Source organism: Aythya marila (genome assembly GCF_965140915.1).
Source record: "Aythya marila genome assembly, chromosome: 1".
Classification (NCBI taxonomy): Eukaryota; Metazoa; Chordata; class Aves; order Anseriformes; family Anatidae; genus Aythya; species Aythya marila.
Window position 1 is genome coordinate 162231966 of NC_139042.1, and position 24330 is coordinate 162256295.

Sequence of the window (24330 nt, forward strand, 5' to 3'; positions counted from 1 at the left end):
TTTTGCGTCTGATTACAGTTTGACTACATTAAGCATTGCTTCAACTGGAAGCATGCTGGTTTTAGGCACAGCTAACAGCCTGATTGTACAAGGTTTAACAACAGTAAGAATTATTTGTTTGATTTTTCTTGAGTCAAGACAAAAAAAAGTACCGGTTTAAAAAAAAACAAAACAACAAAAAAAAAATTATGAAGCTCTGTGTGCATCATTGGTGATGTTATCAGACTAACATAATCAGAGTGTTATCAGAATAGAGTAACTTAGGCTGATTTATATATTTTTATAAGATTATTTTTTGAAATTTAAAATTATTTTTATATATGTGTAAATATATATAAAACCACTAATATAAATGCTTACAATGATTCAAAACCTGAAATAAAACATGTTTGAGGTTAATACCAAGTCTGATAATGCGTGATATGATGTCTGTATTGTTTTTTTGTTTGCAGTCAAGAGTTCTATTACATTTATTTACAAGAAACTTTTTTTTTAATCTGTTTTCTCTCTAGAGACTGCTTGGCATTTTGTACAGAACCAGTGTGTGCAAGTTTAGCTAATGTTCTTGGCAGCTGGGACAATCTACCTTCTCCCTTACCATCCGACATTAAAGAATACAAACTTTATGATGTGGAGACCAAATATGGCTTGCTTCAGGTATGGCAATTTTGCATTTAAAATTTTCTTGTGCGTTTAGTGTTAATCATCATTTCATAGTTTACCTTGTCTGTCTATAGTAAATCAAATAATTGCGAAGTGGGAGATGATAATGGCCTGATCACTATATGTTTAAGAGAAGATGAATACTGGAGGCTCTATAACTTGCTACTATTTTTGCTTATTCTGACGTAAAATGATAAACTGAATTAATTTATTATATTCTATATAAATGTACTACAGCTGTCATTTGTGAATCTTTCTGTGGAGGGACAAATTTTGGTGAAAATTTTCTTCAACATTGATAGTTAATCAATGTTAGTAATTTCATCTGCTGCTTACCGATCTGTATTTAATTTCCTTCATACATAATTTTTAAAACATAGTCTAAAGTCAGTGGTGAAAAATTCCTTCTTTGTTAACATCAATATAATGATGACCACAAGAAATAAGGTTGTACATGTGACAAATTTTATAAATGTTGTCCAGCATATCTAGGGAAATATTTAACCTGAAATAATCTTTTATTAACAGGTTTCTGAAGGCTTGTCCTTTTTGCATAGCAGTGTGAAGATGGTCCATGGAAATGTTACTCCTGAAAATATAATTTTGAATAAGAGTGGAGCATGGAAAATTACAGGCTTTGATTTTTGTATCCAATCAACAAATCCATCTGAACAGGAGGTAATAGATCTTTTATATTTTTCTTTATTATATTTCAGATTCAGATTTTTATCTGAAACCAGGTTCTTAAGCTTGCATTTTAATACAGAATCACTTATTTAATGTTCACCTCTATTTTGTTGGCAGAAAATTTGAACATATGGTACAGGCTTGAACATACGGTACAGATCTGGACTGATGCCTTTGGTCATCAGAGAGAAAGAGGCCAACTTGGCTCAGTAGGCTCGGAATAGGCTAGTGATGGCCTCAGATCAGCTGAAAGTGCAGTGCCTGTGGCACTTCAGCTCACCTGCAGAATGTACAGGAGAATGCTCACCTGTAGGCATGCGCCTAAATAATTTAGTCTTTTACATCCATTCTGTGCTCGCTTGCTATCTCCTGAAATGAATTCCTATCATCGTTCATTTCCCTCTTTACAGCAGTGCTATGACATTCACATTACTGTTACTAATTCTAATGTTCAGACTTTAACCGTGTGAACTGATCACTTGAAGTTACAGACATAGATTCTTCATAGTTTTGCCTTACTCAATTTCTGTTTCATGCGTAATTGAATTTGAATGAATTAATTTTTCTTTTTTGCTGCTCGAGGTTTCCTATTTAAATTCTATAAAAATCCCTAATAAATGTACTTTTTTATTTCTTTTGTAGCCAAAGTTCCCGTGTAAGGAATGGGATCCAAACTTGCCATCCTTGTGTCTTCCAAATCCTGAATATCTGGCACCAGAATACATTCTTTCTGTGAGCTGTGAGACAGCCAGCGATATGTACTCCCTAGGAGCTGTTATGTATGCAGTGTTTAATAAAGGGAAACCAATTTTTGAAGTCAACAAGCAGGATATTTATAAAAGTTTTAGTAGACAACTCGATCAGGTAGTCTATTTATAAATATTATACATTGATTTTCAGATTTGAAAAGTGACTGTTTTAAAGCAGATTTAAGTATAAAAAATCATAGTAAAATATGGAAAATTAAAATATGTGTAGAGGACGCTACACGTACCAACTTTATGAACTACGAAGTTCTGTTTTTCAGCTGTTTGCTCTGTAACCATGTTGAATGCTGGTCTTGTAGGATAAATGCTTTACCTGTCAGGGCGAACAGTGTTTAACAGAAAGCAATGAATGACCAGTGTAGGACAGGTGAAGATTGCCAACTTTAGAGTGATTTGATCGATTGGTGTCCATTTAATTACCAGCTATTTCACATTCTTTGTGGACTATGAACATTAACAGAAGATAGTCGATTGGAACAGCTGGCATAATGTACATTCATGTGCAAATTTCCTTTGTATCTTCTTTGGGTGCCCGTTGTCTTAATATTATGTAATGTATTTTAATATGTCTAAACAAGACTTCAGATAATAACGTGTACCTCTTTAAAAATACTGGTTTTGTGTTCTCTAATAACCTGAACACAATTAGAAGTTGGGAACAGGGGGATGTGACCTGACACAGGTAGGCTTTTGGGAAATGGAAAGAAAACCGAGGTATCAGAAGCAAATGGGTTATGAAAGGGGAGGAGGGAGGGATATCAAAGGTGTGGGTAGAGAACCCAGCAAGAGGACAAAGTATAGTCCTAATGTATATTGGAAATAGTCATATGCAGGATTTTCTGACTTCATGGTGCATGTGCTTTAATTACTTGTGCAGCTGAGCCGTTTAAGCTCCAGTAATCTTCAAAATATACCAGAGGAGGTGCGTGAACATGTAAAGCTACTCTTGAATGTAGCTCCAGCAGTCAGACCAGACGCAGATCAAATGACTAAGGTCAGTTCATGGAAACTACAGTGGCTATAGGAAAGAGGGAAAATAGTGTTTGACTTGTAGAAACAACAGAGCTATTTTAAAGTGTTTTTTTTTTTTTCTTGTTAATCTTTTGGTTGAAATATTAAATGTTTTTGAATTACTTGGGCAATAATAGTGTTAGCTGGTCCCTAAGTTTGTCCTTACTCTAACCTTTGTTAGTGTGAAAGAAGTGTATGCTGAAACAGAATTAAAATAATTACTCAGTACAACAGTCTTTTGTTAATTTCTAATACAGTATATTTTATGATAGATTTTATTAAATTCAATCTTTAAAAATGTACTGGAAGGATATTAAAGCCATGAAATGACAAAGAGTAGTGAATTTCAGGATTAACTTTTGGCTTATGATTCGTGTGTATTATCATGTAGTTCCACCCCCCCCCCCTTCCCCCTCCCGCCATGAGCAGGGACACATTCCACTAGATCAGGTTGCTCAAAGCCCCATCCATCCCAGCCTTGAACGCTTCCAGGTATGGGGCATCCACAGTTTCTCTGGGCAACTTCTGCCAGCAGCTCACCACCCTCATAGTGAAGAATTTCTTCCTATTATCTAATCTAAATCTACCTTTTTCAGTTTAAAGCCATTACCCACGGTCCTATCAGTACATGCCCTTGTAAAAAGTCCCTCTGCATCTTTTTTGTAGGCCCCCTTTAGGTACTGGAAGGCTGTTTTAAGGTCTTCCTAAAGATAATATGGAGCTTTACATGGGCCTTGCTATTTTAAATGAGGTCAAGGTAACCTGTGCAGAGTTCCATGATCCTGTACTTAAGACTCCTTTTGGTATGTGATTTAGAACATAGACTTTAAATCTATGCTTCAGACTAGCTTGATTTCTATGCAGATTTATTTTTTTCTTTATTGCCATACTCCTATGAGCTTCTCTTTCTGCCTGATGGCAGAGATTCTTTATATGATTTTATATCCTTTCAATTCGCACAAATTTTTCAAGAGAAAACAGTTGTCTAAATGGTCTGAGAGACACTCTTTCTCTAAGCATGATAAGACCATGAAGTTTGATATATCCCTCCCTGAAACAGAACTAGCAGAAAGGAGGACTCTTAACCATGCAAGTTTTCAAATGCAGAACATCCCATTCCAGTCTGTGTAGGTCTGGGATAGACATCCTTCTATTCTTTTCATTCAACTGCCAACCAAAAGCTGAATATTCAGGGATGGATTTAACAAAAATAAGTAAATACTGCCCTCGTTATGCATTTGCATCAGTCTTTCATGAATGATGAAGTTCTGTTAGTATTAAAGGTTTTTTCCTTTTTCGTAGACAAATTATTTCGTATACAAAGTTAATTTATATGAACATGATGTACATTATTATACTTTATAGTATAATATACTATATAGTATACTTTAAAATGCTAGAAAAATTGTCTTAATCAACCTTTATCTGTTAATGTTACAGTACTTAGTATTCAAAAATTTACTTTTCTAATCATTTATTGCAGCTACTTTGTTGTAAAGTTTTACAGTAATACATTGAGAAGGTAAAAATATGACTGTGTATGGAATCTTTGTAGTAGTATCAATATTGTATCCTTCCAGATCATAAACTTTTTCTCTTACTTTTAGATACCGTTCTTCGATGATGTAGGAGCAGTGACACTTCAGTATTTTGATTCATTATTTCAAAGGGATAACCTTCAGAAATCACAGTTTTTTAAAGGGCTACCAAAGGTTCTGCCAAAGCTGCCTAAGGTATGTCTGTATGATTTCTTGAAATAGTTTAAAAATACCATAATGTACCATAATGGACTGCCATGAGGTTGACAGAATAGAGCAGTAGGAAAAAAGAGGAGATTGGAAAATAATTGTGGGAATTCTTCTCAGCTATCAATACATTTGGGAACAGGAAATGGCAAATTGTGCTATAGCACATGTACGGAATCATTGGTTGCACATCCTGTTGTAGTCCATCCCACTTCTAAAGGATGTTATCTTCTCCCCAGTTACAAGGCTTTCCCTTTGTTTCCAGACGCTGTCATAGCTATTTGAATTTACCTTGCCACATTTTCTCCCAATTTGTATGTAGGATTGCTTCACCATCTTTATGGCACTTTAATGTTGAAGGATGTAAAGCTTCCTTCCCTCAACAGACCATTTTGCTAGTACTGCAAAATGCTTTGCTGTACTAGCAGTACCCGGAAACCTCAAAGGGTCTGTCATTCCACTTTTCGCCTCTGTAGTGCTAGACACTGTGTCTAGACTGACTCCTTTTCTTTTTGTGGTATTCTCAAATTTATGTAAGACGTAATGCATAAAGTAGTAGTTTAAATACATAATAGTTTAATACATAATAGAATAGTTTAACTTCTCAACCATCATGTTACATTTCTTTCTTTTTAATTGCATTCAATTTTGAACTACACAGTTGCAAAATTCAGACTCCATATATTTAATACTATCTTTTTTTTAACTTATTTTTTTTCCTTTAATCAAAAATTGTTGATGTTTTGAATTTGGGCATAGATAGGATAACCACATTGTCTTCAGTGCATTCACTTTTTTCCATCTTAAAAACATAAATTATAGAGAGGAACTGTGCCTTTGAGCTGTGTATTTCTCTTTATTGATTTTAAAAGAATTTAAGCTTGCCTAACTCTGCAGTAGACCTCCACATTGTAATCATCTGTATTTTGTCAGCTGAATCCTACTTGTAGTGGGAACGTACTTGGAGTTTACGGGGCAGTATAGTAGCTTCGTATGTTCAGAAAAAAGTGAGTGATGGCTTAGTGAAAGACTGATACACAAATTTTTTGGTGGCAAAAGTTTTTATTTTTTTTCTAAACCAAGTATGTAGAATGAGTTTTCATAATTCATTTAAGTGATTTAAAGTCCTATTTTCTATACATTTAATAGCTTTTTATTGTCCTTCATAGGTTGTAGTCTCAAATTGTGTCTTGAATGTAAACAGAAAAGTAACAAAAGTACCCCAGTTTAAATTAGCTTAACTATACTGTGAAAATAAGTTTAAAATTGAAAATTGTCTTTTTGGGGATTGAGGGGGTTAATACAAATACAGGTTAATACAAAAGCTGTTGAAATGGCACAATAGCAGCATGTTATAACTTGATGTGTTATCTTTTTTTGTCTCTTAGCGTGTTATAATTCAGCGAATTTTGCCTTGCTTGACCTCTGAATTTGTGAATCCTGATATGGTACCCTTTGTCTTGCCCAATGTTCTACTAATTGCTGAGGAATGCACCAAAGAGGAATATATCAGGCTCATTCTGCCTGATCTTGGTCCGGTTTTTAAGCAGCAAGAACCAATCCAGGTATGTTACAGTTGTTTCAATTACAGTTCAGATTACAGATTTTCTCTTTGATGCTTCTTCCCTGAAAAATGACTATTCTAGTTCTCTTCTCTTACCTTCACACAGGTTGCCCAACCTGCTCTGTAATTGTCCAGATAGTCAGCCTCGATTCACACAAACCAGATCTTTTCAGAAAATTTATCTCTGTTCCCGCCTTTTTATTTGGGTTTTCTGAAGTGATACTTGCATTTATAGATGAGATCAGATTAGCATAAAAGAAACATGCAGTTTTCTACTCAACTCTTATCTTCAGTTGGTTGTAGAAGGTATATTTTAAATTATTTTATCACTACTACAGCTGATCTCAACAAGGTTGTAAATAACAATATTTGCACATATTCTGCTCGTAACTGAACCTATTTTTTTGTTTGTGTCTGGATTGGTAATGCAGGAATCTTGGGGTGGAAAAGTTCAAACTTTGATGCTTTCTTACACTCTCTTAAAAGTGCTGTTTACTTGTGATAATTGAATGAGTTATGAATTTTGTTGCTATGTTAGGCATCACACCTCAACAGATAAAAGGTAGCTATGCATTCCTTCTAGCTCACCTTGCTTTAATGCTGGCTGTTGTTATTTCTCTGCAAAGCAGTAAAAGGCCAAGATAAACATAGGAATGAACACATAGATGTTTTATTTCTGTGAAAACCACATTTGAGAACTCCCATTATTCTGGGGAGGGGAAAAAGAGTACAGTTGTATTACCTCAGAATAGCTCAGAAAATTAGAGTTTCTTAGTGTTCTTTTCGTTTGGTACATTGTGGTTTTTTGTTTTGTCTTGAAAAAACTAAATGTCTAATTGACAGGAAGCCAATAAATGTTTAATTTCTACTGCTTCATCCTAAAAGATTACATTGTGTTTTTCTACCTTTAACGTCAGATATGTGAGACATCCTCTCTGCAAAAAGTCTATCTCAAGGTTATATCTGGAGCACAATGGATTCTATATATATAGATAGATAGATATTTTTAATGTGCACTATGTACTAGATGACTCATTTCACTTTTATTTCTATGGACTTTAAAGTTTGAGAGTTTTTCTAAGACATCTAGGGTAGGTTTTCAAAGTCAATATACCATGAATTGAGGGCAAAAAAAAAAAAAGTTTGCGGTCCCAGAGAACAGAATTCCAGGTCTGATTGGCAACATCATGTCTGTGCGAGGCACAGTTCCTGTTTTTTTAGCTAATGGGGAGGGTTTGTAAGTGTTTCTTCCAAACACCCTCTCGAGATGTTTTAGATCTGTTTGAAGCTTGTTGCTTGGCTTTTGTAGGACGCTTGAGTTTGAAGCGAATGTATCTTGGGAAGCTACTGCATTTCACTATGAAGAAACTGTTATCCAGTGTTCACAGTGCCTTCATATGATGGAATTTATAGTACTAACATTGAATAATTAATTACACTGTTTGTTCATATCTCACTCTTGGTGTCAACGTGGGATAACAGGAGTGCAATAAATTAACATCCTGTGTACTATTAACATAATGCATAGTACACTTGTATTTTTACTTTCTGATGCTTCCGTTTATTTGACCTTCAAGCACTGATAGCTGCATATTTTTAGGCTTAAAAATTGAAATCACTTTCTCCTGTGAAATACTTGGCTTTTTATTATGAATGTGATACCACTTAGCACAATTTATCTATCCACTACAACCCATTTACTATAAAGAACCTAGGTATCAATGGAAAGTCAGTCAGCAGTAGAAGGTTTTCTCACCTATTTCAGATGGTTACCTTGAAATGAGTTGCAAAGCTCTCTGTATTGGAGACCAAGTCTGGATGAGTAAGACTAGCAGCTAACTTTTAGATGGCTAAGCCTAAGCAAGATGAATTCCACTTTGCAAATGTGCAATTCTAGTTTTGCTTTTTAGTTAAACTAGATGTGAGATTTTCTGCTTTGATTATATTTTTTTTTCATTTTATGATGTACAATGCCAAAATGAAATAGAATAAAGCTATTTTATGTCCATGTGGGAGCTGTAATATTCATTTCATCTGTTCCCAGTTTTGATTTCAGATTCATGTGGAATGCAGCTTTTACGTGTGGAGTTGTGATCAAATGCTTTGAAGACAGCATTTGCTCCATGGTGTTTGGGGGCTTTAGATTTTTCAGTAGTGATGTGTGTAAAGAATTTCTGTGGGTTGATTTTAACAAAAGGCCTTGTTGTAAATAGAAACAAGAACGTTCTCCTCAGTCATTATGACTTTTTATTTCAGAAATATTAGTCTAGAAGACATTATTTGATTTGATTTGTATTTGATGTTCTTAAAATGCAATAATATGTCAAAGTGTTTTTTGTTTTCCATGCCTTCAGGCAAGCAACATGGTAAGTGATACCATTTACTGAGTTACAAGAAAACTTCTGAACTTTTAATGATAGATGCAATATACTTCAAATTGTAAGTATATGTTTCTGGAGTTAAAACTTTTGGCTTCTGAACTGTCTTTCTTTTCATAGATCTTACTGATCTTCCTGCAAAAAATGGACTTGCTTCTAACCAAAACTCCACCGGATGAAATAAAGAACAGCGTTCTACCAATGGTTTATAGAGCTTTGGAAGCACCTTCAATTCAGATCCAGGTATAGCAATTGCCACCTTTATTTAAAACTCCCTGATTTCACATGGAGCAACCACTTAACTTTGTTCTAATGCTCTTATTCTGGATTCTAACTAGGTACCGTAGCAAAAAGTAAGATGTACCTTTATGACACGTTACCTATACTGCAGAAACTGTGTGCATGCATGTTCTTACCAGTTAGTGATAGGTGGCTTACTCTGAGGTCCCACTGATACAAACATCTGTGTTGACAGTTAATGTGGAAGATCTGCTTTGCTGTAAAATCATGTTAGTTCAACTAATTTCTGGTGACATTTTTACATATCTGTATTATAATTTTTCTCTTTACACTTTATATACACTTTTAAGGTGTTTCTTGTTGTTTTTGAAAATAGAATTTTCCACTAGAAGTGGATTAACTTCCACTGGAATTAACTTCCATTTAAGCCAAAGGTATTCAGGAGTGGGAGGGGGGAGATAAACACAATATTAAATAAAGAAGGATTTGGATAAACAGATATGACTCTTACCCTTGCAAAGCCTTTGCCATACTATGGAGAGCAGTTTTTGTTTCTACATACTTGGCTTGAGATTTTTCTGCAGTAGCAGTTCAGTTATTCAGGTATTTACTTGCAACCTATACCTAATGTTGCTGTGCCTTATTTTTTGAGATTGGGCTGAAATTTCATTACTTTTGTTTCTTAAGTATGTTAAATATGCTCTTTTATAATTCAATCGGTTGTTATATTGCCGCAGAGCAGTATTGATAATGCTCAAATTTGCCTGACATTTGTAGAAAAACATTATGTTTTGATGACCCTCGTAATATAAGTTGTGTTTTTCGTAAAGGTGCTTTGTGAAAATGCACGATATTCTTGTTATCTATGTATTTTATTATGAATACATTTTCAAATACATTTTCCAAGTTGTATCTCTGTGTCATTATGTTTTATCATTCTAGGTATTTTTAAGTGAGTCTGCTTAGTTGAACATGATGGATATTTCCTTAAAAGGAAAGCTTGAGAAGACATTTTAAACTAATTTTGACCTTGAGTATGTTAGTACTAACTCTATAATAAATAGGCATGTTTCTTTTTAAACTTATGTGAAATATTTTTTATAGGAGCTTTGCCTAAACATAATTCCCACGTTTGCCAATTTAATAGATTACCCATCAATGAAAAATTCATTAATTCCAAGAATTAAAAATGCATGTTTGCAAACTTCTTCTCTTGCTGTAAGTATTCTAATAATTTTATCTGTTTCTCAGTCCTCAGAAAATGTTGTTAGTGTCAATTACATTGTTTATTACATTGTTTCTTTCTGCTGTTGTGTTTTTGAAGGAAAGCTCATGAGCGTGCCCAAATTTCTTCTTTGATTTTTTTTTTTTTTTTTCAAAATAGTTTACTTTTTTTTTTACTTTAACAATTTTTAAAGTGTTGTCAGCTACTGCCAACTGTTGTTAACAGTACTGTAACTATTGGTAACATGTGTTCCAGAGTATTATATGTTAGCAGTGTTTCTCTTGTAGAAAAGCTAATTTTTTTGTGAGCAATATGCAATTGTAAATTTTCCTTTCATAACACAAAAGTTTGCTTTAAATTGTCTTGAAATTTCAGATCTGAAGGTTGTAGTTTCAGAAATGCCTTTCTTCTGAGCTTTGTGTTTTCTTAGGCAAAATACAGTTAAGATTTTGTTTAAAATTTTGTTACCATACTTCATAGGTCCGGGTAAACTCACTAGTCTGCCTAGGAAAGATTTTGGAGTACTTAGATAAATGGTTTGTGCTTGATGACATTCTACCTTTTCTACAACAAATTCCATCCAAGGAACCTGCAGTGCTAATGGGAATTCTAGGTAATTAGTATTTTCAACTTTCTCTTTTATGCTTTTGATGTTGTAAATTTCAGAGATTCTTTGTAATCACTGATGATCTTTACATAGTGTATTGCTAATAACGTCTATTAAAAACTACTTGTTTCTGTTTCTTTAGTATGTCTCAGTTCAGTTACTGTATGTATTGTTGGTACTTCTGATCACTAGTATATGTATTTGCAGTCCTCAAGGCCCAACGTAGTTCTGAGTATTCTGGAGCTTTTAAGGTGTAATTATTGGCTTTTCTTACCACTCTTGTGTGTCAGGTACTATAAATCATTGTCTGTACAAATGTATTGCTCTTCACTGCTGGTTTTGTTAGACTCATTTTATTGGAGTTTTAAGCAAACACAGAGTGCCTTTGCACTGAAATGGAACTCAGTCTGGGTGAGGTTTCACAAAACAGCTAACAAAGCCTGGCATGGCTTATTACTTGTAGAGAAAGGAGACCTCACTCCCAGTTGTGCTTTTCTGGTGCCACTCTGGTGCTTGGCTAACTTAGGTTGTGTGATTTTAACAGCTTGAATGGGCTTGCGGAGACCAGTTGACCAGAGTCATTGCCAAGAAAGAGTAACTGTGTGGCCAGGTGTGGAGGACAGTGACCACTTATCTTACTGTTAGCAAAGCAGTAGATAGAAGACCATTTGCAACAGTTGAATCATATAGACAGCAATCCTCATTAAGCTGTACCATCACAGTAACAAATATATGATGGCAAAACTATTTTAACATCCTCAAAATCAGCAAGAGGGCATCTGTCTGTAGTAATTTCAGCGGCGCTCTCTTCAGTAATCCCTGATTCTTTGGCTTGCATTTGCTATCTAAGAATGAGGGAAAGTGTGTCTTTTACCTCGGTTGTTGTATTCTGGAATTCTACTTGGATACAGTGGATAAGCAAACCGCCGTTTGGAAATGAGGGGTTGAAATCAATTCATTATACTAGGGTTCCCTTTTTTTGGAACAATAATACTTTGCATCTGTGTGTGGTATCTTCTTTGGCCAGCTAACCACTCTGTTCTAATACAAACCATAGCAGATGAAGCTTTCTTCGCTTTCTGTGCCAGTATGTTCAGTGTCTGCCACCAGAAATGAACTATTTAAGCACACAGGAATCCTCCTGTCAGAAGCTGTATAGAACTGGTATGCTTAACACTGTATCCCTTGTGTGTGTCACTGTTTCTTTTTCAGTGATTTCACAACAAATAAAATATGTCCCATGATTTCTGATCCTATGTATAACACAGACCCAAACTTCTGGGTAAGAAGAGTCTTTCTAAAATGCAATTAGCGTTAGTTAAAACAGCATAATAATTACTCCTAGTCACTTGTCCTCCTAGGCAAGAATGCTTCCTTAGTTAATGCAGGTTAGTTTCTTTTGGCAATTTGTCAGTTAGTGGTAACTCATTTGCTCATGGTAATCTCTTCAAAGGTCCATAATCTTCAGGTGAATTATCTTAGAATACATTGACTAGTAATATCAGGTTTCATAGCTGCCAAGTATTACTTTGGGTCTTCTCTTGTTCTGAATGTTAGCAAAACATCTTGCTGTAATGTGTTTATATTGTGGATGAGTATTTAGTTCTTATGGCACAAAGAACCAATGTACAATCGAGTGATCAGTACACATAGAGTGCAACTTGGAGTTTGTTCACGTTATTTCCTAAACTTAACAATTTTGCTATTTTGATATTGTATATCAGGTATTTACAAATGTACATTTACTCATAAGAAGTTGGGAATTACCAAAGAACAACTTGCAGGAAAAGTATTACCCCATCTGATTCCTCTTAGTATTGAGAACAACCTTAATCTCAATCAGGTAGGAACAAAAACGTTCTGCATGTTTTTACTTGATAAATTTGCAGAGAATATATTTAAACTGTTGTCACAGGGGGAAAAAAAAATACTGCTGTTTGTCTCTCTGTTTAAAGAAAAAAGGAATACAAATGCTTCCAATATTACTGTATTTGCATGCTTAACTTTGTTGTTTTCTCAGTGGAGATAACTGATCTATTATAAACCTTCAAAGTGAATACTGTCAGCTTCCAAATATCCTGCAAAAGCAGTTAACAGCTAGCATAATTGTAATTCAGATTAAAAGTTAAAGTGCAATCTTAATGTCTCTTCATTTAGTTTTGTATGTAAATATTGCACGTAATGTAAAAGTTTAGCAGTGTTCCTATGAAATAATTAAGAAATGGAATACCTAATAGGATTTTTCTGGGGGAGGGGAAACGTATCTGGTAGCTGTGCTTTTTGTCTGAGTTATCTCACTTCTGTTTTTTTCAGTAGTATGTTGTTTTCACTGTTTCAGTATACACTCCCCTAGTAGTTGAGTATCTAACACAAGGTATTGAAACTGGATTATAAATAACTTAAAAGCCTGTAGTTTATCTCACATAGTATACTGTAAGTTTTATGAGATACTACTTTTTAAGTTATACATGTCTTGTGTGTATATGTTATGCAAAATCCAAACTTCTTGTACATTTCTTTTACAGTTCAATTCTTTTATTTGTGTTATAAGAGATATGCTTAATAGATTGGAAGCAGAGCATAAAACAAAACTTGAGCAGCTTCATGTCATGCAAGAGCAACAGAAGTAAGTGCATGTGTATTAGAGATGAACTAAGTAAGCAGAAACTTATTTTTTCACAAATATGAGAAAACTAACCATACCAATAAAATACAGATAATACTCAGCTCAGTCACTGAGAATTACCTCAGATAAGCGCAATTGTTAGCAAAGATGTATTAGTCCTAGAATGATAGTGTTATTTTGTTATCAGTGGTTTTATAAAGTAAAATCCTTTACCCTTATGTTGTTCAGTTACAGTTTATTATAGTTCATACTCAGATCCACTAGTACAGTTGTGCCTTACGTGTATATGCCAAGAATAATTGCTTTTCTGTAGTTGATGAGAACACAAACCACACAGCAGAAACCATAAACATAGCAGCAGTGGTAGAAGGCAGAAGTGTTTGAAGATATTTTGAACTATTGAAGTTTCTAAGTCAAATTAACTTGAGCTACCCAAAGTCTGTGTCACCTCACTCAAAAGGAGGAACTAAAAACCACGTGAAATGATTGTTAGGAAACCTTTACAGATTACAATATTATAATTTTCCAGTCTCTTATAAGCATTCTAAATATGGCAGTGCTGTTGTAGTATTTTTTAAAACATTGTTTAAATGCAGAAGGATATTGTGTGCTGCTGAATAAGTGTTGTGGATGTGACTGTAATGCTATCTTTTTGTAATATTGTATAGATCTTTGGATATAGCTAATCAAATGAATGTGTCTGAAGAGGCAAGATCTAGTAGTACAAGTAATCAGGTAAGAGTCAGTATTTCATTGTATTACTTAGATGTAGAAATTTAAAATAAGTCAATATGTACATTATCTTAAGTTGCAGCATTTCACGTAACTTAGTTTTGTTTGTTTGATCTTAAATAGATTGACAAGGTATTCAATAATACTGGAACGGACCTTCTAACTAGTGGACCTGACAGTAAAGACAATGAATTATCATCAAAACAGAAAAAGGTATGGCTTTTTTGTTCTGGAGTTCTCTTACATCTATCTGTCTACTACAAGTTTGGTATGGTTGCGTAAAATGGGTATGTGTAAATATTTATCATATTAAAAGCTTTAAAAGAAAAACTGTTCCTGTATTATACAGTACAAGGCCTACTCACATGTGAAAATGCTCTGAAAAATGTTCAAATCACATCCTTGAATTTCTGTGAAAGCCTTTCCGTAAAAAAATGTCTCTGCACAAAGTAGGCAAATTAGGATTATAAATCTTTGGTCACTTTTTTCCTCCTTTTAGCTATTAGTAAAACTAAAGCTTCAATAGTGGATTTAGTTTGCCAAATCAAAATGATCAGGCGACTTTTTTATTTATAAAATCACAAATGGAGATGAAGATCAAAAATAGATTTTCATGTAGTAAACAACACTAACTTCTAGTGTAAAAATTCAAAGTTATGTGAAAAAGAGCAGTCAATATGTTAAGGATTGTTAACGTTAATATGTTCAGGGTATGTTAAGTTATGGTTTGGTACAGGAAACAAAGAAAAAGCATGACATGACACAGCTTATGCTTGCAGTTAATACTCAATTATAATATTATTTTCATGCCTATTAACTATTTAAATGCCTTCCCAGATTATATATGTTTTATCGTTTCTATTTCTAATTATCTGAAGCCTTTCCCTAATCTTAGGTGAAGGGGGAGTGTCCCTGTTTGAGCAGGAGGGTTGGGCCAGATGACCTCTAAAGGTCCCTTCCAACCTCAACCATGATTGTGTGATTTTTATGATTTTATCTTTCATTAAGAGTTAAAATCCTGAAAGGTTTCCTAAGCAATCTTAAAACAAAATTCCCTTTCAATTCCACTGTTGGTTGTAGTTCAAGTGCCAACAGGTACTTACGTGAACTCAAAAACTGGAAAGACTTTATGTTATGCCCAATATTAAGAAGTGAAAGGTAAAATAATCTTCTTGCAATACCTTTTTATTTCAGATGTGCCCAGAATTTCTCATTATGGTGCTTTTAATATTGTATTTATTTGCTTTAAGTACTTTTTAGCAATATATAGTAAGATTTTGTGCTTATCCACTTTGTTTTATATAAGTAATATTTTCTGTTCTACCACATATTGTTGAATTGACAGTGCTATTTATGAAATAAAAATAACAACAAATAACCATACTGTCCAACTTAGTGTTAGTACTTTCCCTTTTCAAGGCACCACTTACACTTGAAGAGAAGCAAAAGTTAGCTAAAGAACAAGAACAGGCACAGAAACTGAAGAGCCAACAACCTCTTAAGCCACAAGCAACTGCAATAACACCTCCAGTGAAGCAGGTGAGAAACAGCAAAGTATTGTACTGTTCCCATTGGAGCCATGATGCTTTTTTCTTTCAACTACTGTATGTATTTAGTATTTTTGTCCTGTGAATCACCTTTGTTTCAACTGGCATTACAGTGGTACAGTTGAGAAAACTAAGTTTTGACCTCCCTTCCATTTGTATCATTAGCAATATTTCCCAATTCTAAAATCGCAGTAGTTTCTAAAGGCACTGAAGACCATTGTTTAGATATGGGAAAAGCACATAGGGGAAAAAATAATAATAAAATTTTGCTCTGAAGAATTTATTATCTAAATACATAAAGATCTTGGTGTTAGGAATGGGGGCTTGCAAGCAGATTGTGTGCTTGGTATACATCAGGTAGTACTTGATGTAAAGTCTTCATTGTCCAAGAAAAACTGCAAAACGATTAGTTCCAAGTAGCAAAGAATGAAAATAACGTAATTCCTCTTATATATAATTATATCTGATGCCCAATTCCATGCAATAAATTAGTTTCTGAAAAATGAATGCCACTTCCACAGGAGCAGTGATAACTCCTGTTACTAGTGTGTGTATACAGGAAAAGCGTTTAATTACATTTTATATATTAACTACATTTTATATATTTTGCAGACAAAAGACTTGACAGATACACTGATAGATAATATGTCATCTTTGACTAGCCATTCCATCAACAAAGCTATAGTGGCATCTTCAAACAGCTTCTCGTCTGTCCCTTCTATGGGTGTTGGAATGGGATTTTCATCACCTGTTGACAGCACAAAGAGAAATGTAACAACAAATGGACTGAATACTACTATGGGTTTTCAGACTGCTGGATTCAGTATGGGAAGTGGTCCCACTACTCAAAATTTCTTCAGTGGTCCAAGTGCAACAGGAACAACCAAGATGAACATTGTACCAACTGCCAATATGCCAAATTACAGTCCTATGAGTGCTGCATCTGCAATCTCTCCACTGACACAACAAAACAGACCCCCAGATATGTCTGCTTTAGATAATCTTTTTGGTCCTCAAAAACCCAAAGTTAGCATGAAACAGTTGGCTCAGCAGAAGTCAAACCAGTGGGTTAACCAGTTTGTACCCCCACAGGGGTCCCCAGGTGTGAGCAGTTCAGTCATGGGACCTCAGATGAACATGATAGGACAGCCTGGCTTTGGTATACAGGGTAATCCTTTCTTTGCTCCTCAGAACTTTGCACAACCAGCAAACACGATGACAAACAGCAGCTCAGCTAGTAATGACTTAAAAGATCTTTTTGGGTAAAATGTTTTGTTTTCTTCTTTCAAAGATTGATAAAATTTGAATCATGGGTAAGCTGATTAACATCTTTTTTGATTAGTAAAAGCATGGCTTGGGGAAACTTTCCACCCACCAAAGTAAAGACTTCTCCACTGGAAAAAGACTAATTTTTTCATTCACCTGGTAATGCAGTGGAATTGCATAAGTGCACAGCCATCTTATGTACTAAAGATTTCCCATCTCTTTACCCAACTTCAGAGCATTGAAGGTAGGATGCATGTATTGAATTGAACAAGAAGGAGCTAAAATTTCAAATATATTCAGAAGTGTATTCAATCAACTCCTGGATTTATAGAAAACTGTGTTTCTTGAACAGAAATGCTTAGGGGGTAATAACACTAGCAAATACAACTTAGTGCTATCCTGTCCTGTGGATCAGTTTTTTTGGTGTCTGCTAAATTCAACTTTTTTTTTTTTTTTGATAAGTTGTCACCTGAATTTCACACAAATTGTCATTATGCCCTATTATTACAGTTTGCAGAAGGTAAATTCTTATGTTATCTCAGAATGCTTTGTTAGCCATGCTATATAGTAATATCTCTAACTGATAACTGTGAAAGAGGCTAAGAAAAAATATTTTGCCTTTCTTCTCTTATGAGATGATTAGAATCGATGTGGAAGTAAACTGCAAGATTGAGTGGTTATAAAATTTTGTCCAAGTTTGGAATAGAGGAAGAACTCTGCTCCAATTGACAACCCGTTTTACAATGTCAGATCCTTGTTACCAACCCCATAGTAAAAGCCACATACCACTTAAGTGGGATTTTAAAATACATGTGATGACTTGGTTGTGTGTACTATACATTTCAGTGTTTTGGTTACCTTGATACTGCTTCTAACTGGTGTGAAAAAGAAGAATATGGCTTGTTATGGAACCTCCCAGAAAAAAAAAGTCCGTAAAATTTAAGTGTTGACTGCCCCAGCTTCTTACAGTTGGTTTGGTTACACAGAAATATCTTGGATTAGTTATTTGGGGCTCTGTTGGGAAGATGAGAAAGGGCTGACTGGTAGAAGTTTCACATGGTTTTGTGAAAAAGCAGACTGCCATAAATTGCCTTGACTAGAATAAACTATTATATTTTAATTTTGTTTTAAGTCCTTATGAAGGATAGATGACTATGAAGTGAGTTCTCAAATACAGATTTGTAAGCTAAGCTCTAGAATATACGGTAAATACGCAGGTATTCCAGATCCCTTTTATTGTATTATTCCAAATTTAATAAAGTTCTCCAGAAAATGAAGCAGTAATTTCTTCTACTTCCCAGAAGGCTGATGTTCAGCTTGCCCATGATAGAATCTCTGCTCTGTCAGATACTACTGTTGGGTTTTAATTTCTTCTTTCCTAGGAATTTCAGGAACTTTCTTATGTAATATTTTGGAGACCCTAGCTGGCTATTTTGAGAAGGAAAGAACTAGTTACCTTTTTTTATGGAAAGCCTACATGCTTTATTTTTCAAAGCCTTTCACTGAAGAAATCGTTCTTTCATTTGCTGCTTAAGAAACCAAAGGGCCTTATGCTGTAAATGTGACTTGTATTTTGGTATATTTCCACAGTTCTAAGCGGTAATAGCATTAAGCATATTTCTTAAAGAATTGTTCATGTATTATAGCTGCTGCCTTAGTCCTGTTATTTTAAAATACCTGGGACCAGTGAAATTGTGGTTTAGAAAACAATGCCTAACACATTGTGATGCTTATGTGCTGTTAATATTCATGGTAAACATCGTAGATTATGTTAAAATATCTGTGTAAACTTAACTACGATCCTAGAACTGTTAAACTATTTAAGTTCATTTACAGTCGCTAGTACTCTATACTCTCAATCACACTAACGTCTTCTTTTATGTCAACTTTAGAAAGCTACATTTTGTTAGGGTAACTTAAGGCAAGACTAAGAAGAATTACTTGAATCTGTATTCCTCTAAATTATTCAGAAAATAAGGTTAAATTAAAAATAACATCTCTTGGGACTCTACAATGTATTACATTAACATATCTGGTAAAGGCAGTCTTATACATCAGTGTCCTGACTTGGGTTTTCAGTACCTGATCCTTCTTTTGTTAGAAGCTTTCAGAACTGGTTTTAGGTTTAAGTTTTGGAGGGAAAGTAGCTATGGAGGGAAAGCTAAGAGAAAAAAATAAATTATCAGATTGTGATAAAATTTTGCATACTAGACTCCTAAACTCTGGGGATTGGAACATGTACTTTTGGCATGGGCTGTTGGAGAATATAATGTGTTTTGTAAGAAAGCCAAAACAATGTTAAAATGTTAAGAATGTTAAAAGTAAGAAAAGTTCTTCCATGCAGTGCTAATGTGTTAGAATAATATTTTTATCTGGCTCAAGTAATATGAAATGTTTTCCATTTTGTATTTCAGAGCATAATTTTGATTTCTCTATCACAATTTTCAGAATGACCAGAGTAGAATAGCTACAAAAGAAAACTGAAAAGGGAGTTTATGAAAACAATAGCAAATTTTCTTTTCAGTTATTTAAAAATACAAATGGAAAAGTAATTTCAGTTAAAATCAGAGAGTCACATCCCTCTTCCATGTAGTTGCTTCCTATTTAGTATGTTGGGAAGCTATATATCTGTGAACTTCTCTAATTATTTCTGCTTAACTTAGAAGAGCAGTTGCAAGAAGTCACCAAGGCCGTATGCCACTTAGTGCCTGCTAAGATAGCTGTTCTCTAGGAGGCCTTGTCCAGATCATTTTTCCCCTTGCACATCATCATTTTGTGGCCCTGAAAGAGGCCGAAAGACTCACGTTGTGGCCAAAGTGAACACCACTGTCTGAAAACAACAGCTGTATTTCAGATCCAATTCATTGTTTGGGTAAGAGTAGGAGGAAGGGACTATGTTATAAACTGTGGGCCCTCCAGGGGCCTTCTATTTCTGGACTTGGATGGAAAGCAGTTACATCTAGTCTGGCCTGAAGTAGAGGGGACTATGTAACCCCGCCCTTTTCTTAAAAAGAGAGAAGTTTGAAATGGTATCTGATGAAGAAATTGCAAATTTATTACTGAAATAGTAAGCTGATATAAAATACATATTTATTATAATGCTTTGACAAATGTAAGTTACATAAAATTTCTGCACTGTATATTCAACCTCATTTAAAGAAATAATAATATATTGAAGCGTGGCAGGTTATATCATCATGTTACAGACCTTCACCATGCACATCTATTGTACCTGCCCAGCTCACCTGGTTTACTTTCTGTTCATTTGTAAAGGAGGAGCAAAGAGGAGAGGGGAGTAAGTTCCTGTTCTTTAATTGATTTATCCATTTACTACAGAAGGAGAAATGCAAAGAAAGGAAGTGGAAATAGCTGCACATTTTAAGCATAAGCATTAATGGTGCTTTTGCTGTTCTGTTGTATGCTAAATGAATACTCTTGTACCAAGCAAGACAGCAGTCTTTTCTGTATTAGAATTGTTAGTTCAATGTTTTTGTATATATATATATTTTTAAGTTTCAAAGTCCCTGAAGCATTCTATGAAAACCCAGTCTTAGAAAACTAATCCTGTTGATGGAAGGATTGTGCTAAAGAGGCTTCAAAAACCTGTTCTGTTGGGGCTGTCAGAGAGGAACCTTCAAACTATTGACTTACTGAGTAGCTTAAAAGACTTTAGGTCTGCCTTTCCTCAAAAGGAGAAAAATGGGAGCGAAATGGTATGAGTGTCATTTCAAGGATGGAGGAAGGAGCAGGTTTTTTGTTTCTTTTCGTACAAGTGGTATGGATCAGGCAGAAAACAGCCTGTGTAGCCTGCATATGTAAAGAGGACAGCAGTACCAGCCTTTTGAAAGATAATGGAGTCTACCAACTACCTGGAAGATGAAAAACTTTACTGGGAACATGGGTAGATTGTTTTAATGAAGATTGTATGTCTGCCTCTCTCAGTAGCGATGTGAATTAGAAATGACTTAGGGAAGTTGTGGCCTTAGAGGTCTGCCCAGATGTTGAGTACTCCCAAGTAGAATGATGAATTTTTGAATGCATGGGTGCACAATGTTTTGAGCCTTATTTAAAACGTTTCTTTCCTGTTAAGCTTTGTTAACAATATCTCTTTCAGATTGATTTGGAACTTCCAGAAATATCCCAGTGGCCTCCTAAAGTTAGAAAAAAAGTTATCATTTTTTACTGTAATCCCTGTTGTGTATATGTCTGTAGGTAGGTAGCTGTGTATTTGGACTGCAGGATTACAGATTTTTAAGATCAATTACACCATGAGAGCAAAGTTGAAATGAGAAGTTACATTTAAATCAAATCCCACAAGACTTCCATACAGGCAAGCAATTATGATACTTCTGTTAAGTATTATAAATTCATATTGTTTAGTCCACCTACATCTACATGACTTGAGCAAAAGAGTACGGTTTTTAAAAGGTAAGTTTATGAAAACTGGGTCTCTCATTACAGATGAAATTGTTGAACTCTGCAGTGATTTTTGTTTATTGATGAGTTTTTTATGGGGGGGGAGTGAATTCACTAATTTGTGCCATTTCCAATTAAATAAATGTAGGGAAGGGGAATACAGAAATATCCTGTTGTATATGTGACCCTTTTTGTTCTTTGTTAAGAGAAATGCTGCATTTTATATACTCATTGTGAACTTTTATTCTGAAATAGCTGTGAGAAAAACTATCTGGAGAACTTCAGATGATTTAGCTGATTTTCAAGTGAGGTCCTGCTTCATACCTATCTTTCCACAAGGTTTTGACTGCCATACAAGTAAAGTACACAGGGCAGTAAAACCTTGGATTCATACACCAAATCTTGCCTTCCAGGCCTCGCACCTGCATCAACTGAACATATAAGCAAACCCCTGAAGTTGTATTGTCTTTAAGTTCTCTGAAACAGTTCTAACTGCTGTACAGATTTCTGAGATGAAGTTGTAAATCAAAATGTGTTATAGTGAACTCAGGCCTTGTGCAAAATATTTAATATTTGTTTATTTGTCTAATTGTACAGTCTCTGTACTAGTGGCAATTCTATGTTTTGATTGTAAAACATGGAAATTCTCATGTATAAAGTGGTGTTACTGTAGTGTCAGCTGTGATTCATAATTAGAACTGTCATAGCATGGCATTAGTGTATCTCCAACTTAATGGACTGCTCTTCAGAAACAAATTTATTCTTGTATCAACTTTTAGATCAGTTACTTAAAAAATGTAAAAGGTACAGTGACAGTTTTGAGAAATTCATATCACTTTGTACTGTGAATGAGGTTGCCTATAGAAATAAATGAACTTTTCATACTTTGGTGTCAGATTGTAATTTTATTTTAAATTTCTGTAAAATAACTTGTGTGGAAAATTTGATCACTTTATTTTGTTTGAAACATAGTTTATACAATGTAATTTTGAGTTTATTTCTTAGTGTGGTTGCTGTCCACTAGTGGTTGCCTTGAAACATGATCATATATTTCCTGTACAAAAGAATTAAAGTTGTTAGGGAAAACTGACAGACTAGATATCTCTAAAGTTAGCATTTACTTCTGAAAATACACTAAGCCCATGCCAGAATCTGGGGTTCTGATGCTACATAGTGATATCAATTTGCGTTTTCATTGCTCATTTCCCAGAAACTAGCCCTTGGCTCTGAACCTGGCTTTCAGGATATGCTGCTTTGTCAGGCTCACAGGTTTGCCAGTGCTTTGAAGGAAGCTAGTGCTTCGTTCTGTGTGTGGCATAAATTGATCAAATATGAGATGTATAAGATCAGATGCTTAGAAGCATCCCTGGCTGGAGCTGGTACGAGAGAGAAGAGTAAAGGAAGAAAGATGTGGATCAGGTAGAAGTTGAAAGGTAGCAAGTAGCTCCAATTCCCTCTCTGTACTTGCTAAGGATGACAGCATCCCCATTCCTACCCTGGCTGTATCTCAAGGGAGGACAGCCTTCCCATATGCCAGCTTTCGGTCCGTGGTATTGGAAGATGAGAGAGTAAGGTTTCAGTGCAGTAGAGATGAACTCAAGGGCACCTGCTATGAAAATCATGGTCCTGATCTCTCACTTGAAAGTCCTTGACATGTTAATGTTCTCTCTGTCCCCTCTGGGCATTGGTGGGATTCATAACTATTGCCTTTTTCTTGAGCAGGAAAGTCTTGAGTGCTGAAATCCAGTTCTGGGTTGGTTTGCAGTGGCTTTAAATTCATAATTTCATACATTCTTTCATGAATACAGGTAACTGATGACTTAAAACAGGAAAAGATGGGAAACTTTGCAATTTATTGTACCTGGTGTCAAATACTTTGATACTAGGAGCTAATTATGTCTCCACTTCATTCCTTTATTTGGTATCTGTAGTTCCTCCTTTGGCGTATGTGATACACCAGAGCTTTAAGATTAAAAACACTGGTCTAAAATGGATTGGAGCTGTGTTGCCCTATCAAGTTTGCAGTCATGAGGAATGCAGCTCAGTAGGTGTAGGAAATGAGCTGTTTGTCAGGAGTTATGCAAACAGACATGGTTTACTTGGTGTACTTTTCTTATTGCTAGTGCAAATATACACTTTTGACCTGGATCTCTGAAGCTCAGTGCTCACATCACCAGCTGGAGACCAGTTGCTCGGTAGACTGGCAGGCTGGCTCTTGGTGTGCCAAGAGGGATTCCAGTCTGTTTTGTAAAACATTCCCCTAGAGCAGTAAAGTTTGAAACTCAGAATTAAAATCCTACCTGTGCACAAACACAAGAGCAGCTAAATAAATACAAGTTATCTGATAGCTTTCAAATAGTTTACACTGTACTTTAAACAAAAAAACTCTTTATCTAACAGTTAATAGTAGATGTCTTTAAAAAAAATCTTTTTTTTTTTTTTTCTTTCCCCCTGCATGTGGTATCTGCTTATCAGCTATGTTATCATGGTTCTAATATGGTTTGTTACTGCAAAGTAAGCCAGTTGTGGACATGGAGCAACTTGAAACATAGAAACAGTATAAATTTATGTCCTCCCTGTATCTACTTACCAATTTCTGAAGGCTTTTGTTCTGGCCTTTTACTTGCGCGTTAATCGTTATTTTGCCTTTTGAGTGGAATTTCTTACAGTGCATCATGAGTGACCTTCTGCAGAACATTCAAAAGACTGTTTTACACTGTTCTGCAATAACTAGTCAAGGATAATCAAAGGAGAAGCTCCATTCAAAATTCCCCCAGCATCAATGAAAGCATTATTATCATTGGCCTGAAAACAATGTTTTGGTGATGGAAACTGCTTGTGGCTGTTACTACACAA

General features: G+C 35.0%; 1 protein-coding gene across 1 annotated transcript in view; it reads left to right on the forward strand.

Annotated features, from left to right (window-relative positions):
* Positions 1-22358, forward strand: part of SCYL2 (SCY1 like pseudokinase 2) — a 42543-nt gene extending 20185 nt beyond the window's left edge. The window contains exons 4-18 of the mRNA XM_082772171.1: positions 513-657; positions 1192-1341; positions 1993-2214; positions 2995-3111; positions 4736-4861; positions 6262-6438; positions 8936-9058; positions 10160-10273; positions 10761-10893; positions 12612-12730; positions 13413-13513; positions 14182-14248; positions 14369-14458; positions 15665-15784; positions 16405-22358. Of these exons, the coding sequence (XP_082628297.1) occupies positions 513-657; positions 1192-1341; positions 1993-2214; positions 2995-3111; positions 4736-4861; positions 6262-6438; positions 8936-9058; positions 10160-10273; positions 10761-10893; positions 12612-12730; positions 13413-13513; positions 14182-14248; positions 14369-14458; positions 15665-15784; positions 16405-17058 (2458 nt within the window). The 3' untranslated portion in view covers positions 17059-22358. The remainder of the gene's footprint in view (positions 1-512; positions 658-1191; positions 1342-1992; positions 2215-2994; positions 3112-4735; positions 4862-6261; positions 6439-8935; positions 9059-10159; positions 10274-10760; positions 10894-12611; positions 12731-13412; positions 13514-14181; positions 14249-14368; positions 14459-15664; positions 15785-16404) is intronic.
* Positions 22359-24330: the final 1972 nt, after the last annotated feature.